The 26,856-nt window shown below is 44.7% G+C and overlaps 1 protein-coding gene across 1 annotated transcript in view; it reads right to left on the reverse strand.

The window, feature by feature from the left end:
• lrrc75a (leucine rich repeat containing 75A) overlaps positions 1 to 26,856 on the reverse strand; it is a 70,246-nt gene that overhangs the window by 37,111 nt on the left and 6,279 nt on the right. The window contains exon 2 of the mRNA XM_085794427.1: positions 17,491 to 17,619. Coding sequence (XP_085650553.1) covers positions 17,491 to 17,619 — 129 coding nt within the window. The remainder of the gene's footprint in view (positions 1 to 17,490; positions 17,620 to 26,856) is intronic.

Consider the following 26,856-nt stretch of genomic DNA (forward strand, 5'->3'; position numbering starts at 1 on the left):
TTTCAAGAACAGTGAATTTGAACAGGATTAAGACAAGATTTAATAAGATTAATATAAACTTGTACAAATATCCAAAATGCCGATACATAAAATAAGAAAAGCAAACCTAAAAAGTTAAGAAAAATACTCTGGATCTACTGTAAAGCTAATTTATTTATTTTAAAACTATTTAGTGACACCTGCACTGAAACACAGTCCTGACATGTTTGCATGTATAAATCTACTTCCCTACTCTGATGAAATGTCCTGCCATCCCAAAATATCTCTCTGCTGTTTAACAGTTTCCAGCTTCAAGAAGTCGTGACTTGGGGTCTGATGAAAAACCTTTTAGACGACATAAGCTCAAGTATGCACGCTAACGCTAAAAGCTTAAAATACAACGTCCTGGTTGCAGAAGCGTTAAGATTTTTTGCAATTACACAGTTTTTATTATTTCATTATTTCATTGAAATGTCTGTATGCTTCTATATTTTGCACCAGACACATTTTAAAGGTCAATACCATACCAGTAACTATGTTGTTTAACTGTGGTTCTTGTTTATCTGTGTCGTCTCTCAGCTCAGACATATTGACGTTGTTGTTGTTGTGTTTTTGTCGCCTCTCTCTCTGTAACGTACAGTCAGAGTTTTCTTGTCACGTCAATAAAGCTGCATGAGTTGAATTGTGCTGTGGATGAATGAGTGAGCTTCCAGGTCGATGGCAGCAGCAGCAGCAGCTGGTCGCAGCCTCACTTTGGCCTTTTTTTTTAAAAACATTTCACTGCTTTCTGTCTTCATTCTTTCATCCTCTGTCTATCAGTTTCTCCTTTTCTTGTCATTTTTTATCGCCTTTCTCTCTTGTTCTCCCTCCCTCTCTTTCTCTCTCTCTTGCTTCTGCTCCTCCTCTCCCTCGTTACATTATTGATACTGAACACATCTATGAATCTTTTCCAGTCTCCAGAGGACTGATGACCTCCCTACTCTCTCTCCCTCTCTTCCATCTCTCCCTCTTTCTCTCTCATCTCTCTCTTTCTCCTATTTATCCGTCTGCCTCATCGCTGCTCCCTCCCCCTCGGGCCGGCCTGCTGTTAAAGTTCGTTTGCACAGTAAAATGGAAACATCACTTTGGTCCTATTTTTCACTGTGTGCCCTACATGCTCGGCTAAATTACTGCTCCTCCTCCACTTCTGCAGATGAATTGTTTGGATAATTCGATCTTATTGCTCTCGTATCGGCGGTCGAGAGGTTCAGGGGGAAAAGACCTGAGCTCTCGGCTCAGATCTCAGATCTCGATGAGAGGACACGATGTGCTCTCATCACAGAGGACACTGACGTCCTTCAGTTTGTGGTCAGAGTGGGAGTTACATCACACAACCAAAGGTTATATATGATTATTAGGTCTTTAAACATGATTAATCACGAGGGTCCATTAATTACAGTCACAATTGCACATTTTATGTGTTTAAAATGGACCATAAATGCATCTTTTCCAAGTGTTTAAAGGAATAGTTCAACATTTTGGCAAACTGGCCCATTGCCATAATCCCTACAGTTTTAGGAGTAGGTTGGGATTTGGATGAGACATGGTATTTCTTGGTTTCCCTCATCAAACTCATCAAATACACAATCCAACAACTCCAAAACGCTCTGGTGGACAAGTTGTGACGACTCTGTCTCATTACGTTCCATTATTATCTCATAACGTGGTGAATGTGCAGGTCACAACTTGTCCACCAGAGCGTTTTGGAGTTGTTGGATTGTGTATTTGATGAGTTTGATGAGGGAAAACAAGAAATCCCATTAGCCTCCGAAGCGTAGCTCTGAGCAGCTCACGGCTCTGCTCTGCCGTTCTAAAAACAGCTTGCACTGACTATTAAAGGTAACAAACCTACTGCTATGACTATAGAGATTATGGCAATGGGCAAATTTGCCAAAATGTTGAAATATCCCTTTAATAATGGACAAATGTGCTGCTCTATGCAGATGAAACTTTATTTTACATTAAAATATGGTGGTACACAAAGAAATTTGCATTTACACATTAATAGCATGTTAACTTTAACAGCCCTGATGATCATCTATGATATGAATTACACAAACAGGAAAGATCCTGATTAAAGAGGAAATTAAACAAGACATGCTTCAGCAAAGACACAGTGATGGAGAGACTAAAAACCTGTGAGTGTGTGTGCTGGTTAGTGAGGAAGACCACTAAGTTATTGATTACTCATAAATCACTACTGCCCGCCCTCCACTAAAACACGACTTCAGAGGACAAATATTGATTTAAATTCATTCATCAGCTATAACTAATATAATCATTACCCTTAACTTAACCTAAACTTACATTAACCTTAACTTTAATTTAACCCTTATCTTACTAGTCTCACTATGTCAATATTATTACATTTGTAATACATTTTCCGCTCTCATCTTCTCTAATATTAGTTATTCTGTTTTTTCTTTCAGCTTCTGAGTTCAGTTTTATATTTAACAGTTTGTTATATAGTTATGTTACATGTACAAATATAGTGTACACACATATACAAACATGTATACAAAAATGATGTCATACCTTATAGCTCCATAACTTGTTGATCTATCTACTCATACAAATAATATGACAGTGCTTAAATCTTAACTTATCATATTTTCCTCATATTTTGGTTTAAGGACTTAGCTTTTCCAATATTTTATGTATATATTTACCTTGTATATTTACACATCTTTACCCTCGTCCTGTTCTCTTTCCTGGAGTGACCATAACAATGTATTCTGTTATATCTCACACAGGCTTCGCCCTCTACTGGACTCTATGGGTATATCTCTCCTCCAATCGCGTACGCGCGATGGCCCACTGAAATTTGCATGTACGTAGCCGGCCAGTATGGCGTGCCTACCTTTCCCGCCCTTTAGCGGGCTATATAAGCAGATGCACCGCCAGCTGCCCTCATTCCTTTTTACTTCAGCGTCGGCGAGTGCCCACTGTCACACTAGCTCCTAGGATGGAGTCGCCGCTTCAGGAACAACGCCTCTGCCGGCATCATCGCCCCGGCAGACCTACATCTTCTTTGCTTCGAGCGTCTCGGGAGGAAGCGCGCCACCGCCGGGCTGGAGCAGCGACGGCAGGAGGAGGATGCCGCTCCAGCGTACACCACCTCCACGCCGCCTGATGAAGCTTCGCCGCCCAGACCCGCCTCAGCCTCTGCTGCAGACTCGCCGCCGCTACGAGACGAGGAGGATGAACTCTCCCTCTCCGACGGCTCGACGGTGTTTGGCGCCGCTTCTATCAAGCTCAACTTCCCGTAAGTCATGACGACTGCAGCGGAGTGTGTCGGGCTTCCCCTGCCCCCCCCCCACTGCCCCCGAAGCCGGTGAGCCGCCTCCGCGTGTGCAGGGCGAGACGGAGACTGTGTTCCCCGGTGTGCCCCCGCTCGAAGACGCTCTGGCTGCGCTCATTATCCCGCACTCAGCCGACTGGTCAGGACACAGAAAGCCACTACCACCGCTGCTGCAGGATAAGGACACGCTGGAATATTTTGACAAGATATTCCAGCTGGGCGCGCAACTAGCAGCAGCAGCAGCAACAACCTCGGTGTGCTGGGCGTAGCAGCGGCGGCTTCACTCCCGCGCGACGCCCCCCCTTCCCCTGACACTATGGAGTATCTCGGCCGGACCATCGGTCAGATGAACAAGACAGGGAGTTGCTACTGCTGCCGGACGAGTGATGTCACTGTCGGGCGTCGGCTCTCGCCACGTCTGGCTAGGTCTCACCGCCCTCCCCAGAAGGGACCGAGAGGATCTTCTGGCTGCACCGGTCTGGTCTCTTTGGCTCCTCACTACGGTGACGCAGCGGCTAAAGAGGCTGGAGGAGGAAAAGGCGCAGCTGAGCCGTCATCTACCGCTCGCTGTCGCCGCCAAGCAGAAGGGAGAGGTCAAGCTGCCCCGCCGCTACGCTACGGCGAGGCGGAGGGATCGCCGCCAGCGAAGAGGCTTCTCCGCGGCGGATCCCCCAGCTGACCCACAGCCAGCCCCAGCGGACCCGCCGCAGCTGCGCCCCGCACGGGACCCCAGCGCGTCCCGTCCCGCGGCGGCTCGCAGCACACCCAGGACGAAGCTGTCCTGGGGCACACAGCGACCAGAGTGACAGTTAACGGGAGGGACGGCACCGGCAGGCTGCCTCGCCGCCCTCCCTCATTGTTCATATGGTTCTGTATGTTCTGCTTGTGTTCACTGTTCTGTGGATGTGAAAAATGTTTTTATTAAAACATGTTACTTCACTAACAGAGCAAAAATTCCCCCTCCCACCTCCACCATGCTCCCCGCTTGCCGCGCAGCCCCGGCCGGTGTAGTCACCGCTACACCGTCGGTCAGGCTGCCGGTGGCTTGTGTTACACCGTCACATCCCCGCAGCGGGCCCGGCAAGCAAGGCCCCCCGGTCACGGTTTCACAAGCACACTCACACAACACACCCTCTACCGTCCCCGTTGTGGGAGACGCGGTAGAGCGGAGCACCGTTGTCAACCGGGTAAAAGCTACCGTTGTCCCTCTCTATGAGCGCTACAACCGGCGAGGCTGCACAAGAAAACATCGCTCCCCACTGGTTGTAGCGACCACACAGTTAGCCCCGCGCGCTGCTAGCCGACACCGTGTCACTTCCACGGTGCGTCCGGCTCAGCGTGTTGACCGGCTGACGAGCGATGATTGTCACCGCCGAGCTAACGGCTACAGCGGTGACAAGCATCGTTCACAGCAGCACGGCAGGGCTGTGTTTCCGGACAATGAGACGGCTGCCTCACGCTCGGTTAACCCACGCCGCTCCAGTGAAGCGGCCGGGCTAACACGAACTGTCTCCCCGGTAAACAGCAGTGGAGCGATGGTTGTCACCGCCGAGCTAACGGCTACAGCGGTGACAAGCATCGTTCGCAGCAGCACGGCAGGGCTGTGTTTCCGGACAATGAGACGGCTGCCTCATGCTCGTCTAACCCGCGCCGCTCCAGTGAAGCGGCCGGGCTAACAATGAGACGGCTGCCTCATGCTCGTCTAACCCGCGCCGCTCCAGTGAAGCGGCCGGGCTAACACGAACTGTCTCCCCGGTAAACAGCAGTGGAGCGGCCAACGTGTCTGACCGCTCTGGTCCTGTGGCTGTTATTTCCACGGGCGGATCTAACAGCAGCAGGGACGTCATGACGGTGAGGTGCCGGGCGGCGGTGGTGCGTTCAGGTGACACCACGCCGGCTCGGACAACAGAGATGCGTTCACGGACGGCCCCGCGAGCTCGGACAACGGGCTTGGTGCGTTCAGGGACGACTCAGCCCTTTCACAGAGGGCCCCCCATGGGCCAAACTCCCGTTTATGGCGGGTTTGGCGGCGGAGAGGGCCGAAATTGTGTACCACAGCTTTCTAGAAGCTGCTCCACAGCTGTCTGCGCGTCCTCTCACGTGTTTTTACGAAGCATGGCAGAGCAGCTGCGTACTGACAGACTGGCTGGACAGGACCCTCAGACTAGGATATTCTCTCCAGTTCTGCGGGCTCCCCCCAGCGTTCAGGGGCATACAAGAGATGAATCTATCCTCTCAACATGAGATAGAGTTCCTCGAGGGGGAAATTCAGGACCTGCTATCAAAACAGGCCGTGTCAATTGTCCCTCTTCACGACAAGGAACGAGGTTTTTACTCCCCATACTTTTTGGTTCCCAAAAAGACAGGGGGCTACAGACCCATCCTGGACCTCCGTGCCCTGAACACACGTATCGGTCGCAAAACGTTCCGCATGCTAACCACAAGGAGGCTGCTGGTACTCGTCCAACCAGGCGATTGGTTCTCTACCATCGACTTGAAGGACGCTTATTTTCACGTCGAGGTGGCACCAAAACACAGGAAGCTCCTGCGTTTTGCATTTCAGGGAACAGCCTACGAATACAACAGGCTGCCATTTGGCTATTCCCTGGCCCCTAGTACGTTCAGCAAATGTGTGGACGCAGCGCTACAACCGCTGCGCAGCCAGGGGATGAGGGTCTTCTTTTATCTGGACGACCTCATCGTGATGGCCAGGTCCAAACAATGGGCCATTTTTTTCACACAGTTCAGTTGATACTTCACCTGACCAAGTTGGGTTTTGCCATCAACTGGAAGAAGAGCAACCCCCAACCAAACCAGCGGGCCGAATACTTGGGGATTGTGCTCGACTCTGTCAGCCTGAGAGCCACTCTGTCGGAGTCCAGACGGACAGCCCTACAGCAGGAGGTTCTCAAGCTGCAACAGGTTCCACGTGTCACAGCCTTGGCCGTCATGCAAGCACTGGGGCACATGGCAGCAGCTCACCCGGTGGTTCCACTAGGACTGCTGCACATGCGTCGCCTGCAGAGATGGTTCGCCAGCCTACGCTTAGACCTCAAAAGGCAGAAGTTTCGGCTGCTGACAGTCCCCCCAACAGTGCGGGGCAACCTGCAGTACTGGGGGTCCCCACGACATTTGTTGACCGGAACACCACTAGGACGAGTGACCTCGTACACGTCGGTGTTCACGGACGCCTCCATGATGGGGTGGGGAGGCACCTGCCTGGGGAGGGCGATAGGTGGTGTGTGGCCTCCGGGGGAGGACCGCCACATCAACCTCCTCGAGTTACAGGCAGTGTTCCTGGTTCTCCAACACTTCAGTCACCTGTTAAGGGGGAGACACGTGTTGGTGAGGACCGACAATCGCACCACAGTCGTTTACATCAACAGACAGGGCGGTGTACATTCCGCTGCCCTGTTAGCGATGGCGGAGAACCTGTGGTCATGGGCTTCAGAGCACCTACAATCTCTGAGAGCCCTCCACGTTCCAGGAATCGAGAACAGGGGGGCCGACCTCATGTCAAGGGGCGGCCCCCTGGAAGACGAGTGGAGACTGCAACCAGAAGTGGTACAGCAGATCTGGACACGATTCGGGAGGACAACGGTGGACCTGTTTGCCAACAGGTCGAACACCCACTGCCCCCATTGGTTCTCCCTGAGCCCGCAAGACCATCCACCCTTGGGGTGGACGCATTTGCACACGCTCCATGGCCAAGAGGGCTACTTTATGCCTCCCCCCCCCTCCGTCTCATCCCCCAGCTACTGGAGAGAGTGAGAGTGGAGCGGCTGAGGGTCATTCTGGTGGCTCCCGACCGGCGGTCGGCTCTGTGGTACGCAGAGCTGACCGCAATGATGGCGGCCCCACCATGGCCCATTCCCCAAATCCGGGGGGCGCTGTCACAGGAGGCAGGCGCGATACAGGCGCTGCCGATCCTGGGCCAGTCGCTTCAAGCCTGGGCCCTGAAAGGGACAGGTTAATGCGGACTGGGCTGACTGCGCAGGTGGTGAAAACCATCCAAGCGGTTAGGGCTGGATCCACCATTGCCTGTTACAGGGCTAAGTGGTTAGGTTTCCAGCATTGGTGCGAAGAGAGGGAAGTGGACCCACTGACATGCTCAGTGGGAGACACTCTTTCCTTTCTACAGCTTTTGGTTGATAGAGGGCTGTCTCACGCGACTGTTAAGGTTTACGCTGCAGCCATCTCATCATGCCATGAAGGGTTGGGCGGAGGTCCAGTCTTCGCCCACCCTCTGGTAAAACGGTTCCTGCAGGGGGTCAGAAGGCTACGACCAGTGGCACGCACTTCTGTACCACAGTGGGAATTGCCACTGGTACTCGAGGCCCTCACAAGGGACCCCTATGAGCCTTTGGAACGCTCCTCCTTAAAGGTGTTGTCGTTCAAGACAGCGTTGCTTCTTGCTCTGACGTCAGCCAAGAGAGTGAGCGAATTGTGTGCCCTGTCAGTCCACCCGAGTTGTTTACTCCTTCGCGGGGACCGCAGTGGTGCCATCCTTAAACCGAACCCCTCCTTTCTTCCTAAGAACATAAGGAGCTCATTTCGGTCCAGAATCATCCAGTTGGAGGCTTTTCACCCTCCCCCTCATGAGGATTCGAGGGAGGCGAAACTGCATCTCCTATGCCCTGTGCGTGTGTTGACATACTATGTCGACCGAACAGCCACTGTCAGGATCACCGACCAGTTGTTTGTGTGTTATGGTGACGGGACGGCTGGCAGAGCCCTGTCCAAGAAACGCTTGGCGAGGTGGATGTGTAAATGCATCCTCTCAGCCTACAGTCAAGCGGGTCGAGAACCGCCCACTGTGGTCCGGGCGCACTCCACAAGAAGTGTGGCGACGTCTACGGCCCTGTTCAGTGGTGCGAGTGTTGAGGACATATGTACGGCGGCATCGTGGTCTTCACCCTGCCCGTTCATAAGGTTCTATCTCTTGGATGTATCAGGCTCCTTCTCCAGGTCTGTGCTCACTGTAGGGTCACAGGACATGTGAGAGGAAGGATGTGTCAAGTGTTTTTAAATACTTGATCCCCACAGGGTGTCATGCACCTGCATTGGACTGTGCTCTGCTAGGACACTGTCAATGAGGTGCGCAGGAGGTCTAGGGTTGAGACCCCTGCGAGGTTAGACCACAACTTCACCCAGCCTAGTCAGGTGCTGCTAACTGGGATGAAGTTGTACCCGTTATCACTCCATACGGTGGTTAAGATTAATAAAGTGGTGACTGGGTCTTGGTACCTAACCGGTAGCTGGTGTGGTCAGTGGGCGGAGCCTCTCCCGCGGCAGGGAGTACATAAATCGGGGCTTCGCCTACTGTACCCATAGAGTCCAGTAGAGGGCGAAGCCTGTGTGAGATATAACGAAGGTTACGATATTGTAACCCTAGTTATATTAACACAGGCGGAGCCCTCTACTTAGGGCCCTGCCGCTCTTTCGCCTTACGCTGAAGTTTGGTGGAATGAGGGCAGCTGGCGGTGCATCTGCTTATATAGCCCGCTAAAGGGCGGGAAAGGTAGGCACGCCATACTGGCCGGCTACGTACATGCAAATTTCAGTGGGCCATCGCGCGTACGCGATTGGAGGAGAGATATACCCATAGAGTCCAGTAGAGGGCTCCGCCTGTGTTAATATAACTAGGGTTACAATATCGTAACCTTCGTTTCCGACTCTGATGTAATGCTGTGTCATATGATTGTCGGTCTAAAAGAGATTAAACAAACAAAAAAACCCCATTTAAACCATTTTCGCAGCTGCATGTGGCGACAGAGGCATTACCTGGCAAAAATACAAGAGATGTTAATTCATAAAGAAAATAAATCTCTTATCCAAGAAGCTACAACCAGACAGAGCCGCTGGCAGCAGCAGCAACATTTACCCCGACCGTGACCTTCAAACTGTCTTCACCTTATAATGTAATGAATGAATGAATGACTGAATGATGTCCCCTTAAGAAATGACAAGTCTCCATAATGTGATAAATATACGTTGGTCCCCAGAACATGAGTCATACCAGGACACACACACACACACACACACACACAGTGCTAACTCGTCCATTCAGCCTGTATGAGGCCCTGTGGTGATCCAGTTCAATCTGAATCACATTTTGTCGTCTATTCATCCTCAGACTCCTCCAGTTAAATGACATCTCTCTCTCTTTCTTTCTCTCTCTCTCTTTCTCTCTGTGTCTATCTACTGGAACAGAAATATCTTCAACCATTGGAGCAGAATATCAATATGGGCTTTCAGTGTGAAAAAGAAAAGGCCAAAGATAAAACAGACGCACACACACGGCAAGAAAATCAACCACAGTCAGACGTGGATGTAAACGCAAACTCTATCTATCTATCTATCTATCTATCTATCTATCTATCTATCTATCTATCTATCTATCTATCTATCTATCTATCTATCTATCTATCTATCTATCTATCTATCTATCTATCTATCTATCTATCTACCTATCTATCTACAAATAAAAAACAAACAGTTATAACACATTTTATTTATTTATTTTTTCTCAACAACGTATGTTTTTACCTATCTATCTATCTATCTATCTATCTATCTATCTATCTATCTATCTATCCATCCATCCATCCATCCATCCATCCATCCATCCATCCATCCATCCATCCATCCATCCATCCATCTATCTATCTATCTATCTATCTACAAATAAAAAACAAACAAACAGTTATAACACATTTTATTTATTTATTTTTTCTCAACAACGTATGTTTTTACCTATCTATCTATCTATCTATCTATCTATCTATCTATCTATCTATCTATCTATCTATCTATCTATCTATCTATCTATCTATCTATCTATCTATCTATCTATCTATCTATCTATCTATCTATCTACAAATAAAAAACAAACAAACAGTCATAACACATTTTATTTATTTATTTTTTCTCAACAACATATGTTTTTACCTATCTATCTATCTATCTATCTATCTATCTATCTATCTATCTATCTATCTATCTATCTATCTATCTATCTATCTATCTATCTATCTATCTATCTATCTATCTATCTATCTATCTATTGTGATAATTCCATTAGTCTTGAATGAAACGAGGAAACACAATGTGTTTTCATTAAGAATAATCAAATAGAGATGATAACACGATCTGCCGTGAGTCACGCGCTTTATCTCCAACTGAAATAACACACCTGTCTATTACCAATCATCTCATCAGTGATGATTTCCATCTCCTCCTCGTCGCGGCTCAGGCTCATGTTCAGGTATCTGGTTTGTTACCGTCTCTTCGTCTTTCTTTCTTTTCTGTAATTTACTTTTTGATTAAAGCAGTCTGAAGCGTTGGAGACAGGAAGCAGGAGGCCGGAGACGTGAGATAATGAGATGTAAATGTAGACATTGTTTGGAGAGCGGCTTTCAGTCTGCTGCCTGTGGACATATGGACGAGTGGGCAGATATTAACCGCCGGCGCCTGTTGCTTCACAGTGTAACAGGAATACTGTGTGACTTGATCTGTGAGAGCTCGCTGTTATTTATTTGTTATTTTCTTATTCCACAGATTTCAACTGTTTGTCTCAGAATCAATTACTGTAAATCAACACGTTTAGTTCATATGGAAACAACTCTGCCTGAGTTTTTATGTAACTTCATAACTCCAATTTCCATCTTCGCAGCGCTGAAGATACACAACCCCAGAATAACCAAAAACATGGCGGAACCGGGACAAACTTCACATTCAAAGTGCTTCACATGGGCATTAAAACACAAAAACTATAATAAAAAAAGAAACATTTTAAAATAATTAAAGAAATCATTTAAAATCGAAGAGAAATAACAACACGAATTTATTGAATTTACGGTAATCTGTCAGACTAAGTCATATGTTTATTTCATAACGTTTTATTGACATTTAAAATACATTTTAATTGATGTTTTAACATTGATGGTGTGGCTCTTGTGATTGTTGTGTGACGTCAGACAACTGATTCTCTGAGATGTCGGGGTAGAGTTTATTCTCCGACTTTCCCGAGTGGGAGCTCCGACTTGAGGTGGCATTCGTTTACACTTTTTCAAGTAGGAGGAGGTTGGAAAAACCAGAGTTCCAAGTTGCCTTGAACGCAGCATCAGTTCAGGGGAGGACGCATTCGAAGGCCGATTACGTCACAGCGTCAGGACAACAAGGCCTGTCCCAATCTGAAAGCATCTGTTTTAACCCTCTGGGCTCTAAGACCACGCCGGCATCATCAGATCACATGATGTCTTCAAAGCGCGGTAAAAAACTGAACAAGGTCACCTGGAGCACTGCCATAAACTTCACTCGAAAGTGCAGATTCTCCCAGTTTTAATTCGATAGCACAAAGAGTATGTATCCAGGGGTTGGGATGGGATGGGAGGGCCGGACGTTGCATTTGTTTCCATATATTTGGGAAAAAGTGGTCGTATCAGCTGATGAATATAGTCTACCTATAGTCTGACATGGATCGGAGGGGCGGGGGGGTTAATAAAGGAGGTTAAAGTGAAAAAATAATTATCAGATCAACTCGATGAAGTTTTGCTGAAAAGAAATATACCAAGCACGGGCGTAGTAAACTTTTCTTTCTATGTGGTATATAAAGGCAAAATGAAAAGTATTCAAAAACGGACAAAATAGACAAAAACATGATACTCCTGCACTGACTTCCAACTTTTAGAAATGATACTCAAGGTTTCTGCCACCGCAACAAACACACATCCTTTTCAACAGTGATGAAGGTCTCGAGGTGTCGAGGTGAAATCACTTTTACAAGGACCCAAATAAATGAATCTCTATTCAACTTGTTTTTGATTCACTTTGAATTTCTGTTTTTTTTTCTCAACTCCTGTGAAACCAAAACCTTCAACACTGAAGGTGCAAAAGTGGCGTTCAGAAATACAGAGGTAATCATAGGAAGAATTGGCGACAAGCTAACATCTGACATTTAATGAACTCAAACAAGTAGTGAAGCTTATTCTGCTCTGAGGTCAAAGTGAAGATGAGTATAAAGAGGATGGATGTTGGCTGAACAAATGAATAGATAAATCACACTATAAAGATGAAACATTCATTTTCAGCCTCCAAAATAAAAGCTTCTGCCTCTTTTCTTTGCAGACATTAACTTCCGTAGACTTCAACATCTGTTTCTAATTGCAGATGTGTCCACAGAATAATAATGTAATGTTTTTTGCCTTTTTCTTTTTCCTCAGTTTAAAAATTTCCCAAAGCAGAAACATCCGCACTGAGCTGTTCACCATCGCTTCTCATCACACCGATATGATTTTACATGGAAGTAATAATATTAAAGCAGAAGAAGAGTTTGTTTTTTTTTACATCCAATAATAACAACGACAGTGCGTTATTGGCTTTTTCATATTGACCTTTAATGAAGTCATTTAAGTCTTTGTTTGATTTGATGGATATGATGCAGCACCGGTTGATTGATTTCATATTTACTGAGGAATCGATCGTCTATGGGACGAGTTTATCCTGGACTGAGTGTAATCTAATTACCCACAAGTCTGCAGGAGTGTGTGTTTTCATTATTGATAGCAGTGTGTGTGATACAGGAAGATAAATTTCAAAAAAAAGATGTGAGTTCAGATATTGTGCCGCTCTGTGCGTTCATCTCTGTGATGATTGACGACTCGCCACAGCTGGATTTACATGATGCAATCAGCAATTACTTTGCTATTTATGCATCGCCACAAACGTCTAATAAACAATCTATTAATCCCGTCTTTGTTTATTTCTGGGACAGGATCCATTAATCCTGCAGCAGCAGCTTCACTGTGTATTCATATTAATCAGATGTGAGGAGGCCGAAGCTCATTCAATCAATTCTCTGTTCTCTGCACTGAAGTATCGACTGTAATGGAAGAGACACTGACAGAGGACACACACACACACACACACACAGATATAGAGTCACACAGTGTTTCCTGGTGTGTGTCTGTGTTGTCGTATGCACGTGAACGCATCGCCATCAGAAACAGTCGCACACATGAGTGACGAGGGATGAGTGAGTCGACTTTGTTTAACAGAGATTTTATCTGTGTGTACCTGTGTGTGTGTGTGTGTGTGTGTGTGTGTGTGTGTATGACTAAGACCTCCAGGCTGCAGGTGATGAATGAGATGTTTGGATATAAAGAAAAAAGTTACATAACTCCTCCGCTTTGGTTTCCCTCATCAAACTCATCACATACACAATCCAACAACTCCAAAACGCTCTGGTGGACAAGTTGTGACCTGCGCATTCACCACGCTATGAGATAATAACAGAACGTTACCAGACAGAGTTGTTTTAGAGGTAAATGCAGAGACTGTTTGCTGAAAACTGCCGCCGACGGAACACGCATCAGTGGTTTTGCATGAATTTACCTCTAAAACAACTCTGTCTCGTAACGTTCTGTTATTATCTTATGGCGTGGTGAATGTGCAGGTCACAACTTGTCCACCAGAGCGTTTTGGAGTTGTTGGATTGTGTATTTGATGAGTTTGATGAGGGAAACCAAGAAATCCCATTCGCCTGCTCCATCGTTCTAAAAATAGCTTGCACCGACAATTAAAGGTAACGAACCTACTATGACTATAGGGATTATGGCAATGGCCCAATTTGCCAAAATGTTGAACTATCCCTTTAAATCCACTTTTTTCACATGTACAATGACTTTATTGTGTTAACGCCACTTTTATTCTTTATATATATGTGTGTTTGTGTTGTTGCACTTGTGTAACAACACAATACCTTGTATTTGTAGCCTATTATTTAACAATCTCAGGAGGAACCTGAATTCTTCTCTGGTCGTATCTGTGATAAATCTTTGATGCAGCTCTAATCAATATCTTATTGTATTCAAAAACCATAGAAAGGCATTTTTCCTCTCAGTCCAGCACAGAGTTTCTCTGAGCTCTGATGAAGCCACAGTCACAACCTGTTTCCTGCCCAGCAACAACAGCTCATACACAAAGGACTTCCATCATTACGACTGCAGACGGTAAAGCTGATGTTGCTACGTGTCTAATGTTTATAAACAGGCTGATTTTTGTCTCATATGTCGACTTTATATAATGATAATAAGTCAACATGGTGTTTATCTGTTGCACACACTGATGATGTGACGTTGCTGCGTCAACATTTAATGTGAGGAGAAGAAGTGAAGCCTGAAAAATCCTTCAAGGTAAAAGTGAAAGAGAAGAAACGATCGGACACATCAGAGCGGACGGACGGAGGAGAAACAACACCTCTCTCTCCCTCTCTCTCTCCTCACATAACAACACCCCTCTGGTGTCTCTCTGCCTCCCTCTGTTCACCCATCATGAACCTCACACACCACCGTCATCTTCACTTCCACCAAGTGTGAAGTGCGACGACGAGTCTTGCACATGCCAATTATTTTTCTGTTCTATTTGAAAATACAGAAATTAAAACTCTTTATTAACACGTGTTTTGTTTTTTTTTTATCTAATTTTTGTCTATTTTAAAAAAAATATTTTTTACTCTAAAAGCTAAATTCACACATTCAGAAATTGAACTGTTATTCCCTGACATTGATCCTGCTCCACCACAGAAACATGAACGAGATGCAGCTGTAAATAAAATTAGATATTGATAATGTGATTTTTTTCTTTGTAAATTGTAGCACACCACCTGCAGATTTTTTGGCTTCGTCTCAGGTTATTTTTGTAGTTTTTGTGTTGTTTTCCAGTGGAAATCGTCTCATTAGTGCAGCCGGTCACAAAGCTGAATCAATCTCAGAGGAAATTGTTTCCTACTAATCAAGATGTTATTGATTAGTTTGTCACTGTTCCTGAATTGAAAACCTCTTATTTAGCCTCATGAGCAGATGGTTGAAGAATATTTTTCATCAGTATTTTAGTATTTTAAATCACTCAACATCATCTCCATCATCATTTTCAATATGTTTGCACAGGCAGGATGGTGTGTAGTGATGATACATATTTGCACATTTGCATTTGTATCATAAGTTGGGTTTCCATCCACCTTTTCTTATGCGCATTTTGTGAAAATGCGCATAAATACTTGAATGGAAACGCCAGAAATTCGAATAAAGGCAGTAAATGCGCATAAAAGTTTATACGCTTGGAGGGGGTGGATTTGTCAGCGTATCGAATAAAGGAAATGCGAGTTTTTGTGATGGAAACAGATTATGCGAATTGAGGCAGAGTTTGTGGGTGAAGCTGCTGGACTTCACCCAGCGACGCCCCGGTCTCCCAGCTCTCCTCTCTGCTGCACCGCAACACAAACGCGCTCCGTAACCCATCATCTTTTGTTTATGACGGTTAAGACTACACAAACACACGCCGTAACATCGTTATGTAACTTATTGATTTTTCACCGGCTTCGTATGTAAACAGATGCACATGGAGGAGAGGAGCATAACCAAAACAGCGGAAAAGCGAGCAGACTGTCACAGTTCCCGACTGTCTTTCTGTGTAAATATCTCATGTTACAACATGAAAACCTGCAGCTTATATTCAAGTGCGGCCTATATATGTATTTTCTTTCAAAATGTAGCTGGTGCGGAGTATACAGGTGCGTCTATAGTCCGGAAAGTACGTAAATTGTCCATGATGTTGAGTGTCAGCTGAGTGTCAACTGTTGGATACATTCACGCTCTCTTATGACGTAATCTCACGGCGCACTCCTCTCCCAATAATCGCAAAACAATAATGAATGGAAACGGTCATAAATTCGCATTTGCTTTTTGCGCATTTTCACAAAATCCGCTTTTAAATTCGATACGACTTGGATGGAAACCCAGCTACAGAGACCTGCAGACAACGTGTCACTGTAAATACATTAAAATGAGCTGAGCCCTGGTTTAAAGGGATAGTTACAACATTTTGGCAAATTGGCCCATTGCCATAATCCCTATAGTCATAGCAGTAGGTTCGTTACCTTTAATTGTCGGTGCAAGCTATTTTTAGAACGGCGGAGCAGAGCCGCAAGCTGCTCAGAGCTACGCTACGGAGGCTCATGGGATTTCTTGGTTTCCCTCATCAAACTCATCAAATACACAATCCAACAACTCCAAAACGCTCTGGTGGACAAGTTGTGACCTGCACATTCACCACGCTATGAGATAATAACACAACGTTACCAGACAGAGTTGTTTTAGAGGTAAATTAATGCAAAACCGCTGATGCGCGTTCCCGTCGGAGGCAGTTTCTCGGCAAACTAAGTCTAAAACAATTCTGTTTCACCACGCTATGAGATAATAACGTAACGTAACGCGACAGAGTTGTTTTAGAGGTAAATACAGAGACTGCTTGCTGAAAAACTGCCTCCGACGGGAATGTGCATCAGCAGTTTTGCATGAATTTATCTCGAAAACAACTCTGTATCGTAACGTTCTGTTATTATCTCATAGCGTGGTGAATGTGCAGGTCACAACTTGTCCACCAGAGAGTTTTGGAGTTGTTGGATTGTGTATTTGATGAGTTTGATGAGGGAAACCAAGAAATCCCATTAGCCTCCATAGTGTAGCTCTGAGCAGCTCGCCGCTCTGCTCCGCCGTTCTAAAAACAGCTTGCACCGACAATTAAAGGTAACGAACCTACTGCTATATAGGGATTATGGCAATGGGCCAATTTGCCAAAAATGTTGAACTATCCCTTTAATATAGGTCTTTTAATGCAGTCGGCATCGGGGGAACATCTTTTCAACACAAAAGCACAAAGGCCTTTTTTTTTATTCCCACCTTCACCTCCATCACTGCTCCGTCCTCCCTGCATTATTCATCCATACGGCCGCTGTTGTCACCCTCTCTCCCTCCCTCCCTCCCCCTCCCTCTCTTTCTTTCTCTCTCTCTCTCCCTCAGTGACACTGGACGACATGAATGAGCAAACACACAAGGAGCCGGAGTTTCCTCAAGGACATCCAGAGACACACAACCACTTAGAGCAGCAGTGTAACCTAATAGTGTCGGACAAAATGAGTCAGGAGATCATGTGATGGCGGCTCCGCAATGAATCACACCGGTCTCCCAGTGTGTGTGTGTGTGTGTGTGTGTGTTTAGTGTAACTGCATGGCAATATTTACAAAGTATTCTGCACTTTAGATGATTCATGTATGTGTGTGTGTGTAAGTTTGTAAGTGTGTGTGTGTGTGTGTGTGTGTGTGTGTATCCTACCGTCTTGGGGCAGTGGACGTATCGAGCCAGGCTGATAATCAGGTCGTGTGTGATGGGGTCGACCAGGTTTCTGAAGCTGGCGTAGCGATACAACACGTCGTCCAGGGATGTTGACTCCATGCCCAGGTCCTGCACACACACACACACACACACACACACACACACATTGAATAAGACACGCTCATTCTTCCTTACACAACTGTACATAGGGTCCCTTACATAAGCAACAGTCATATAAGCGAGGCAAAACTATTTATAAACCAGATTTCATACACATGGTGGAGCTCAATGAAGCTGAAGACAAAAACACCACAGGAGCTAAAAAAAATCAATCAGTGATTATTGATGATAACTAACCAACACACCACATATTTTTCCTCCAACCATAAAAGTTGAAAAACACATTCACACACTCATTCACATGAAAAAGAAATCCCTTCTGTGTGAGCTCGAGCCAGAATTTTAAAAAAGGCTTTTACATTTTCCATGCTGCTTTGTAAACTCGCTGACCTCCTGAAGCATTAAGTAAACGCCTGTTGCGCTGCTTCCTGCTGACCGACCGTCTGTCTGACTGACTGACTGACTGTCTGATTCGCCGATGAAGGAAAACATAAATTTTTTCTCATCTCAAAGCGCCGTCAAAACCCGACGAAGCAGAAACCTGTTGGCAGAGCGTCACGCGTGAACAGCGTCCTTGTTAAATCTTTAAAAAGTCGACGTGAGTGACAACTGAAGACACGACAGAGGATTAAACCAAAGCAGCTACAGCGACTTTGAGAAACACTAAAAAAAAAAAACAGTTTGTTTGTCCATCATGAACCGTTATTACAATATTTAAGCATCAGAAAAACTCCTGTTGGTTGGAAACTAGGTTAAAAATCTAATTAGCTGCCCTGTGGAACAAAAAAAAAAGAAAAAAAGTGAAGTTGTTCCTGAGTGTGGGAGTGAAGGAAAGGTCACAGAGTCCCTGGGTATCATGAATGAGCTCCAGTCGTGGTTCAGTCACGAGAAATCCTGACATTTTGTCTTTGCTTGTGCACGGATGGAAACTTGAAAGGGTCATGGATGTGGACGGTGGGAGTCCAGGCAATCTGCCACATTAAATATTGACATTTTGAAAATGCAAGTGGGAAATTTAGCTTGATGCTGACACCCCCAGATCCCTAAAATAATTGGAAATGTAAATGACATGTCCTTAAATCAAGGGGATCTGCCCCTTTATGTCACTTATAAAAAGATAGAAGTTATAGACGTAATATGTAATATGTAATTTGATTCATGTTTAAGTGAAAATATTAAAACAGCACAGATCAGAGGCTGTAATGAGTCGCTATGGGAACCTGAATAAGGCTAGCTGGTTAGCATCATGTGTCCTAGTTGGGGGGCGAAAGACACGATGGAAACAATCTAACATTGTGTAGCAGGAGACACAGTTTGCTAAAGGTAATGAACCATATGACTATAGGGATTATGGTGAGAGGAGAATTTGCCAAAAATGTTGATGAACTATCCCTTTAAACATTTACCTAAAAGTAGCTAAAGCCTCACTTGTGGATTTATAACACTGACACAAATGGGTCATGAAAACACACACACACACACACACACACACACACACACACACACACACACACACACACACACACACACACACACACACAACCATACACACACTTGTCTGCGTCCAGCCTTTATGCTAATCTTAGCTCGTATCATATAACAAACATGAGCGTGGACTCAGTCTGATCGTCGTGTTCAGTGTCAACACAACACAACATATAATGAGTCTCCTTTTCTGGCTGCTCCACTTTACCTGCAGATAATGCCAGCAAAACACTTTATGGATGAATGTGTGTGTGTGTGAATGCACTTTAGTCTACTATTCTGTAAGGTAAGTGCATGCAGATACATTTGTGTGTGTGTGTTTTGGGTTTGTTCGTGCAGACAAATTGAAAGGCTGTTGAGTGGCAACAGGGCCAATGCATAGAGAGAGAGAGAGAGAGAGAGAGAGAGAGAGAGAGAGAGAGAGAGAGAGAGAGAGAGAGAGAGAGAGAGAGAGAGAGAGAGAGAGATGCTTGGTCTCCCACAGAAAGGTATGACTCACTGAGGTTCTTCATGCAGCCTATTGTTGTGCGTAGGAGGGGCAGTGAATTATGACAGCGGCTTTGACTGAAACACACACACACATAGACACACACACACACACACACACACACACACACACTGTATTTTCAGATGAGAGTGAAAAAAAATATTAATAGCCACAGAGAAACCTATGATTAGTCTATTAACAGGTGTGTATGTTGTGATAACGTCGTGGTGGTGACCAGGACACACACACACACACACACACACATTTTCCAGCTGAGATCACACAACTCAAATTGTTTCTGCTGTAGCTCGGTCGCTTCAGAGACGACTCGGATCACGTCTCTGTCTTTTTTTTACATTTGCACGCGTCACATTGTTGTTGAATGTTGTGAATGGATTAAATGTCGTTCTAACACATTAATCTATCGTCAATAAGATAAATTGATTAAAAAAACAAAGTAAACCAAAGTATCCAGACTCAGTCTAAATGTCAGACTGAATGTAGGTCACTCTCTCATCTGGGTGAACAACACCTACTCACTCTGTCTTATCTCCAGTCGACCTCACATCTGTGTAAGTGGCTAAATTTTGACTGTTAAAAATAAGCTCTTTTTTTTTATTTTTTTTTTTTAGCTAAGGATTAGTTTCCAGATATTTTGGGACATTCACTTTCTTGCCAGGAGGACTATGAGAACATCAAACCAGTCTATCCATCTCTCCCCAGCTGCTCCTGGACCATCCTGAGGCCACATCACACAGTTTAATGTCTCTGAAATCCTGAAATCCAAACTTAATATTTTCCTAAATAAACTCTGGCGCCTAGAGGGTTGTGAACAAATTAAAGAGCAAGAACCAAAAGTTATGATTTGTGCTGCTGATTTCTGGACCTGTTCATGTTAAGTAGCGCAAATGAGCAACTAGTTTTTTAGATTTTTCTAATGTAAAGCGAATTATTCAAGTGACCATTGACAACGTGCATTTGCAATTTGAGCAAGTGCAGCAAACAAAAGGAGCCATATTCATAAATGATTGACACTGTTATATTTCATATTCCAGAAATTGTTATTCTGTAAAAAATAAAAAAAAGACACAGACAGTAAAGATCTGAAGCAGTGTACATTGTTACTGTCGCACTGTGAATGTGTGTGTGTGTGTGTGTGTGTGTGTGTGTGTGTGTGTCTGTATGTATGAGGGTGAGTCAGACGAGCACACAATGTGTCGCTCCACATGCTGTGATAAAGATTGGAGCCACTATGCAAATGGATCAATGATGAATGGAAATTAATCTTCCAGCTTTCGCTCTAATCTGGACCCAAACGCGGTGATGTTTACGAAGCGACAATTAACATACACACAACTGGGGCACTAACACTGTACAAGTGTGTGTGTGTGTGTGTGTGTGTGTGTGTGTGTGTGTGTGTGTGTGTGAGAGAGAGAGAGAGAGAGAGAGAGAGACAGCAAAAACTAAAAAAGAAATAATGTAAAAAGCCATACATTATTAACAGTGGCTCCTCATGAAATATACATGACATGGACAAAATAAAAATGCAGAGTCTACTTCCATGAACTCTGAGGTCACTGTGGTTCAAGTGTGTACATAACACACACAACACACACACACACACACACACACACACACACACACACACACACACACACACACACACACACACACACACACACACACACACACACACACACACACACACACACACACACACAAACAAACCATTTATGCTGTGAGGAAAACAGCGTGGGCTTGTCTTTCATTAGAAAAGCGCCACCCACACTAATTAGAGGCGGTCAACATCAAAGCCACGAACAAAGACGGATGCTGAAGACGGACGCTGCAAACACACGACTGCTCGAGTGCAGACTCCTTGGTAAATAAGAGGAAACGGCAGGAGGATCCGATGTTGACCTTTAATAACCACCACAGACTGAACAGAACAGACTCTGGCTCTGATATTATAAAGGTTATTTAATCAGAAGGGGACGGAAATTATAATTAATAGTATTAGTATTTTCTTTTCTATTGAAGTTCTAAAACTGATCGTCCTCTTTTTGTTTCGTTTCATTTAATTCAACAAAGTATAGCTTCATTTTTGAGATTCTGGCTGATTAGAGCCGGTCTCAGGTTGAAGCAGAGCAAAGCATGCTGGGATACCAAACAACATGAGGTCTGCTAATCATGGATGAACAACAGCTGGATATTGTACAGTCACACGTACCATTTAATTTAATGTAACAGTTTCCCCACAGCTTGTCACAGGATGAAAAGCAAAGGTGTAATTAGTGACGTTAACGCTGAACGCTGCAGCCTGACGGTCGCTGTCACTGCCCCTTGCTTTGTTGTGACATCACAAAGTGACAGGAGGTCCTGACGGCTGGTTTTAAGGCTCAGTTTCTGAATACAGGCTGTGTGCATTTCTCTGTGGACTGAGACTTTGATACTTTCACAGTATTAATATAGAACCTAGAGCTGCTTTATAATCACACTACACATGGACATCTACCTTTATACTGTATGGAGCTTTAACACAAACATCTACCTTTATACAATGCCGCACTTTAATAAATTAATTATTCAGAGTTACCATGTCATACAAAAGTTAACTTAAATAAAATATGTGATGATAAAATACTTCTGTTACCGTATCATAATAACAAGTCTTTTTTTTTTTTACCATTTATTTCAGCACAGCAGCTTCAACGTGACAGTGGTTGTTAGGACACTCTGTCTCTGACAGTCACTTTAATACACAATTTGAAATTGCAAAATAAAACATGAATTATGGAAACTCTCAAATGTCATGTGCACATGGAGTGACTTTTTTTTTTGATATTTCACAAAATACTTAAAATGAAAACACTGTTTTTGAATTGAATTCCTTGTTCCTGCTGCATTGCCAGTTCTTTAATAATAAAACACAGCTTTATTCTCATAACATCAATTCTTGGAATCACACACTGTTCATATAACTGAACCAGAAAAACACATCTATTTAGTGCAGGAACTGGAAACACAGCTATTGTGACATTCAATAGTGAAACATCAGGGCTGTGTTGGAAATAACGCACTCACTCATTCACTCCTGTTTATCCATTATCCACAGACTCAGTGTCGAGGAGTTTACAGGGAACTCACCGTTGATATAAAAAAACACTTTTGGACACTTCTTTGTTTGTTGTCTCTGCACATCAAGCCCAATGCATGATGGTCTATGTTGCTGTACACGACTTTTCATGTCACATGGGGCACAATATAAGCGCACCATATAAGGTTTGATAATAATTTCTCGCTATACATTTGGACAGTGGGCGGCGCGGTGGTACAGTGGTTAGCACTGTAACTGTGACCTCCACAAACCTTTCTGTCTGGAGTTCTCAGCAGGTTCTCCGACTTCCACCAACAGTCTGAACACGTGCACAATAGATCGACTGGCACATTTAATGCTGCGTCTGAGACAACTCAGAACTCAGGTTTTTTCCGACCTCCTAAAAGTGCATTTGAACGCCACCTCATGTTGGAACGCCCACTCAAGCAAGTCGGAGAAAAACAATCTAACCCGGCTTCTCCGAGAATCAGTTGTCTGATGTTACACAACAATCTGCACCCGTGCAGAACCACACTGTTATAAGTGAAACATAGATTAAAATGCATTTTTAAATCCCAAAATATATTAAAATGTTATGAAATAAACAATATTTACTTACGCTTACAGATTACTGTTGTTGTGGAACACAGTGAATTCATGTGGTTATTTCTCTTCTATTTTTTAATATATTTTTTGGCTTTTTTTGGCTTTATTTGATAGCACATAGTGCGATAGACAGGAAAGGGGGAGGCAGAGAGAGGGGGAATGACATGCAGGAAAGGTCCGCCCGACACGGGATTCGAACCGGGGACGCCTGCGCCAAGGACTGTAGCCTCTACATGGGGCGGCCGTTTTAATACCTTACATGAAGTACTTTGAATGCAAAGTTTGTCTCAGTCCGCCATGTTTTTAGTTATTCTGGTGTGGTGTGTCTCGAACACTTTGAAGACAGAAATCTGAGTTTCCAACTGGGAGATTCAGAGTTCCTAGTTGTCTCGAACGCAGCATGAATCGCCCATCGGTACGATGTGAGTGTCACTCTGGACGACCGACGGTCCAGAGTGAACCCCGCCCTCGCTCTCTGTCAGCTGGGATTGGTCCCAGTCCCCCCAACCATGCATGGATAAGCAGTATGGATGTTTTAGTTTAAAGACTTTGGTGAATCCACCTCACAGACGAAACCTACAGAGGATTACAGACACCAACACAAGGCTCAGTGGCTTCAACAACAGTTATTGACAAACAGCAGCTTCAGTTCTGAAATATTAATGCCGAGTCCGACCACAACACAACAGCCTCACACCGTCTGACAAAAACCCATGGATGAGTTAAAACTCTGCTGCAGCTGAGGGAACCACTGAGGGTGAATTCAGAGGTTTTTTTGTTGATGATTGCAAACGAAGCGATCGGCTCTGAACCGAGGGAGGTGGAGGGAGCGCGAAGACGCTGGGCTTCGGTTTCAAGTTAATTGACGGGCGGTGATTAAGAAGGTGGCCTTCCCATTAGCTCTTAACAGAGCTCCTGTGTGATTAATCAGTGTCTGTTTAGTCTGAGCTCTCCGGCCATCGCCATGGTTTCCGGGCAACGAGGAGGAGAACCTGACTCTCCTCCTCTTCACACACAGGCTTTCTCTTTCCTTTCTCCACCAAGTAATCTCCTCTAATGTCTCTGTAATCGCTCACCACCTCCTCCTCTTCCTCCTCCCCAAACACTTTTATTCCTCCTCTCTGCTCTCGTCATCCTCGGTAATTGTCTTTATCCAATTCATCATGTGCTCTGGCCGTCCTGTACAGAACGGCTGTCTGTGTGTGTGTGTGTGTGTGTGTGTGTGTCTGTGTGTCTGTGTGACTGATGGGTTTGTGACTGGAGTCCAATTTCGTCTTCATGACCCAACATGAAAACCTGTTATCATCGGCACAGTGTCAGGGCCTCGGGGAGAGAAAACGGTAAATATGGATTAACACATGTTGTTTTCATCCTTCTTGGGCTTCCAGCTCTTTGGTGATAAAAAACAACAACAACAACAACAACGGATCGACACATTGTTAGCGACGACCCAGATGAGTTTGTCAACGTTTCCTTTCCCCCGCTAATCCGCGAGAAATCCTTCAGAGGTTGGAGGAGCTTGACCCACGGCCTCATGGATCAAAGCTGAACCACATCGACTGCTGTTTACACCACCGTACCTTCTCCTTCCTATTGACACTGTAACACAAGGCAGTGCTGCTGCTGTCTGAGACAAACTGAGAAAGACGCAGCGTAGGGGCCATTCATTATTATATGTTTAGCTATTTGCGCTGATTTATGCTGATGTTTTGTTGGAGGAATAAGTTTGAGTATGTTTCTGAATTTTGAGCCATCTGTGTTGTGGTTGATGTCTCATACGGCTTCCGTAGAGAAGGAGAGCAGGAAGTGAAATGTTGTTGTTAAGAAACAAGAATATGGCGAAGCAACACAGTCGTTTTACCGTCTGGGTCGGCACCCAGCCAGCTCAACGTGTTAAGTAGTTTCACGTCGTTTCTGGTGGTTAAAAGAGTAAGAAATGAAGAAGAAAGAAAAGAATGTAAGATAGCCATTCTAAAACACAAACAAAAACAAATATGCACAGCAAAGACGCTGCAAAATACAGAAGTGATGCAACAAGCTAAAAATACACAAACCCCAAAATAAAGGCAACAGAGAAAACGAAACAAGACAACGAAACTGCTCCAAGGCTCCAGTGGGAACAACTCTGAGCATTAGCTTGAGCTTTGATGCAACAGGGCAGACCAACAACCAAGGGGGTGGATCGGACTACGCGCAGACATAACTGACAGACGCCATCTTGAATCAGTCCACTCTGACTCTGTAAGATCCAGTCATCCGCACTAAAAAACAGGGATGCAAACGGGTCAGGACCAAAAAAGAGAGGAATTTCCCGGTTGGGGGGGGGGTGCTCACCATTAACAAATAAGTACATTACAATATCATGGAAAGGCAATTTCCAGTAGTTCAACCCCAACCAAGTATTGAGTGCATATAGATAGACATAGTTTTCAGAAGGCCAACATTTCTATATTAAAAATGCTTAAAAAAAAAAAAAACCTTTGCAATATTTCCATTTTGGAGATGATTTTTAGGTCTTCACTGAATGTTAGTCATAATTATTACTATTAAAATAAACTGAATAAATAAAGACATGGGATGTGTCATTCAGTGTGTAATGGACATATAGGTCTATATAATGTGTTAGTTTCACTTTAATTGAACACATTCTACATCGCGGAGGTGACGTCTTTCCACTCAGGGCTTCCTTCACCTCTGAAACGGGGCAGAGCTCCGTGGAAACACCTGCCTGACACAGCAACGTAGGGAACCGTGCATGTCCGCGGCGCACAGCTCCACATGCACGGGGGAAAAAAACGGCGTCGCCGTCGCACCGATGTACGCGGATACGCGCCGCTTTAATGAGCGCGCATGTCGCGTCAACATTGGAGGTCGGCTGTTATCAGTATAATCAGAGACAACCATGAATGAGTTCGCCTCAGTTTCACGTGATTGTCACTGTCAGCCTGTTAGAAAAACATTTTACTGACCCCAGCTGAGACGCTGAGACCCCCCCCTCCCCTCAAAAAACAAAAACTCTTCGGATCTGAACGATTCACACAAGTCACCTAATTGGTCATGAAAAAAGCGAGTTTCGCTTTTCGGCGCGCTGTTTGCATCCATGAAAAAACTATTCATAACTCAGTGAAATTTTGACCGTATAGATATTACTTTAACTATTTGCATAATGTTACTTTCATTGATAAGTAGCCTACATGATTAAAATTATTCGTAATTTTAAGTATGCAGTATCATAACTGCATTTCTGACATTCATAACAAGCCAAACTGTTTGAAAATCGGTCAAAAACGAGTAAGTTCATGTTATTTTAGTAGAACACACTCTGAGGCAGCGAGTGGACTGAGCCATGATGGCGGGCCGTGTGGCGACGCAGTGTCATTGGGCAGCAGCGTTGGCTGAGCAATTTAGGCTAGTCTTCTTATACTGTAGAACTGGACATTTGACCTGTGATCTTGGCCCAAAGTACAAGAAATTATGCATAAAGAAAGAGGAGGCAACAGAAAAAGGTTTGTTCTCTTCTATACTATGAAAGAGAAACATATCATAGCAAGTGTTAGCATACCTACTATCT

Source organism: Trachurus japonicus, chromosome 13, assembly GCF_045865225.1.
Source record: "Trachurus japonicus isolate A0001 chromosome 13, Traja_1.0".
Lineage (NCBI taxonomy): Eukaryota > Metazoa > Chordata > Actinopteri > Carangiformes > Carangidae > Trachurus > Trachurus japonicus.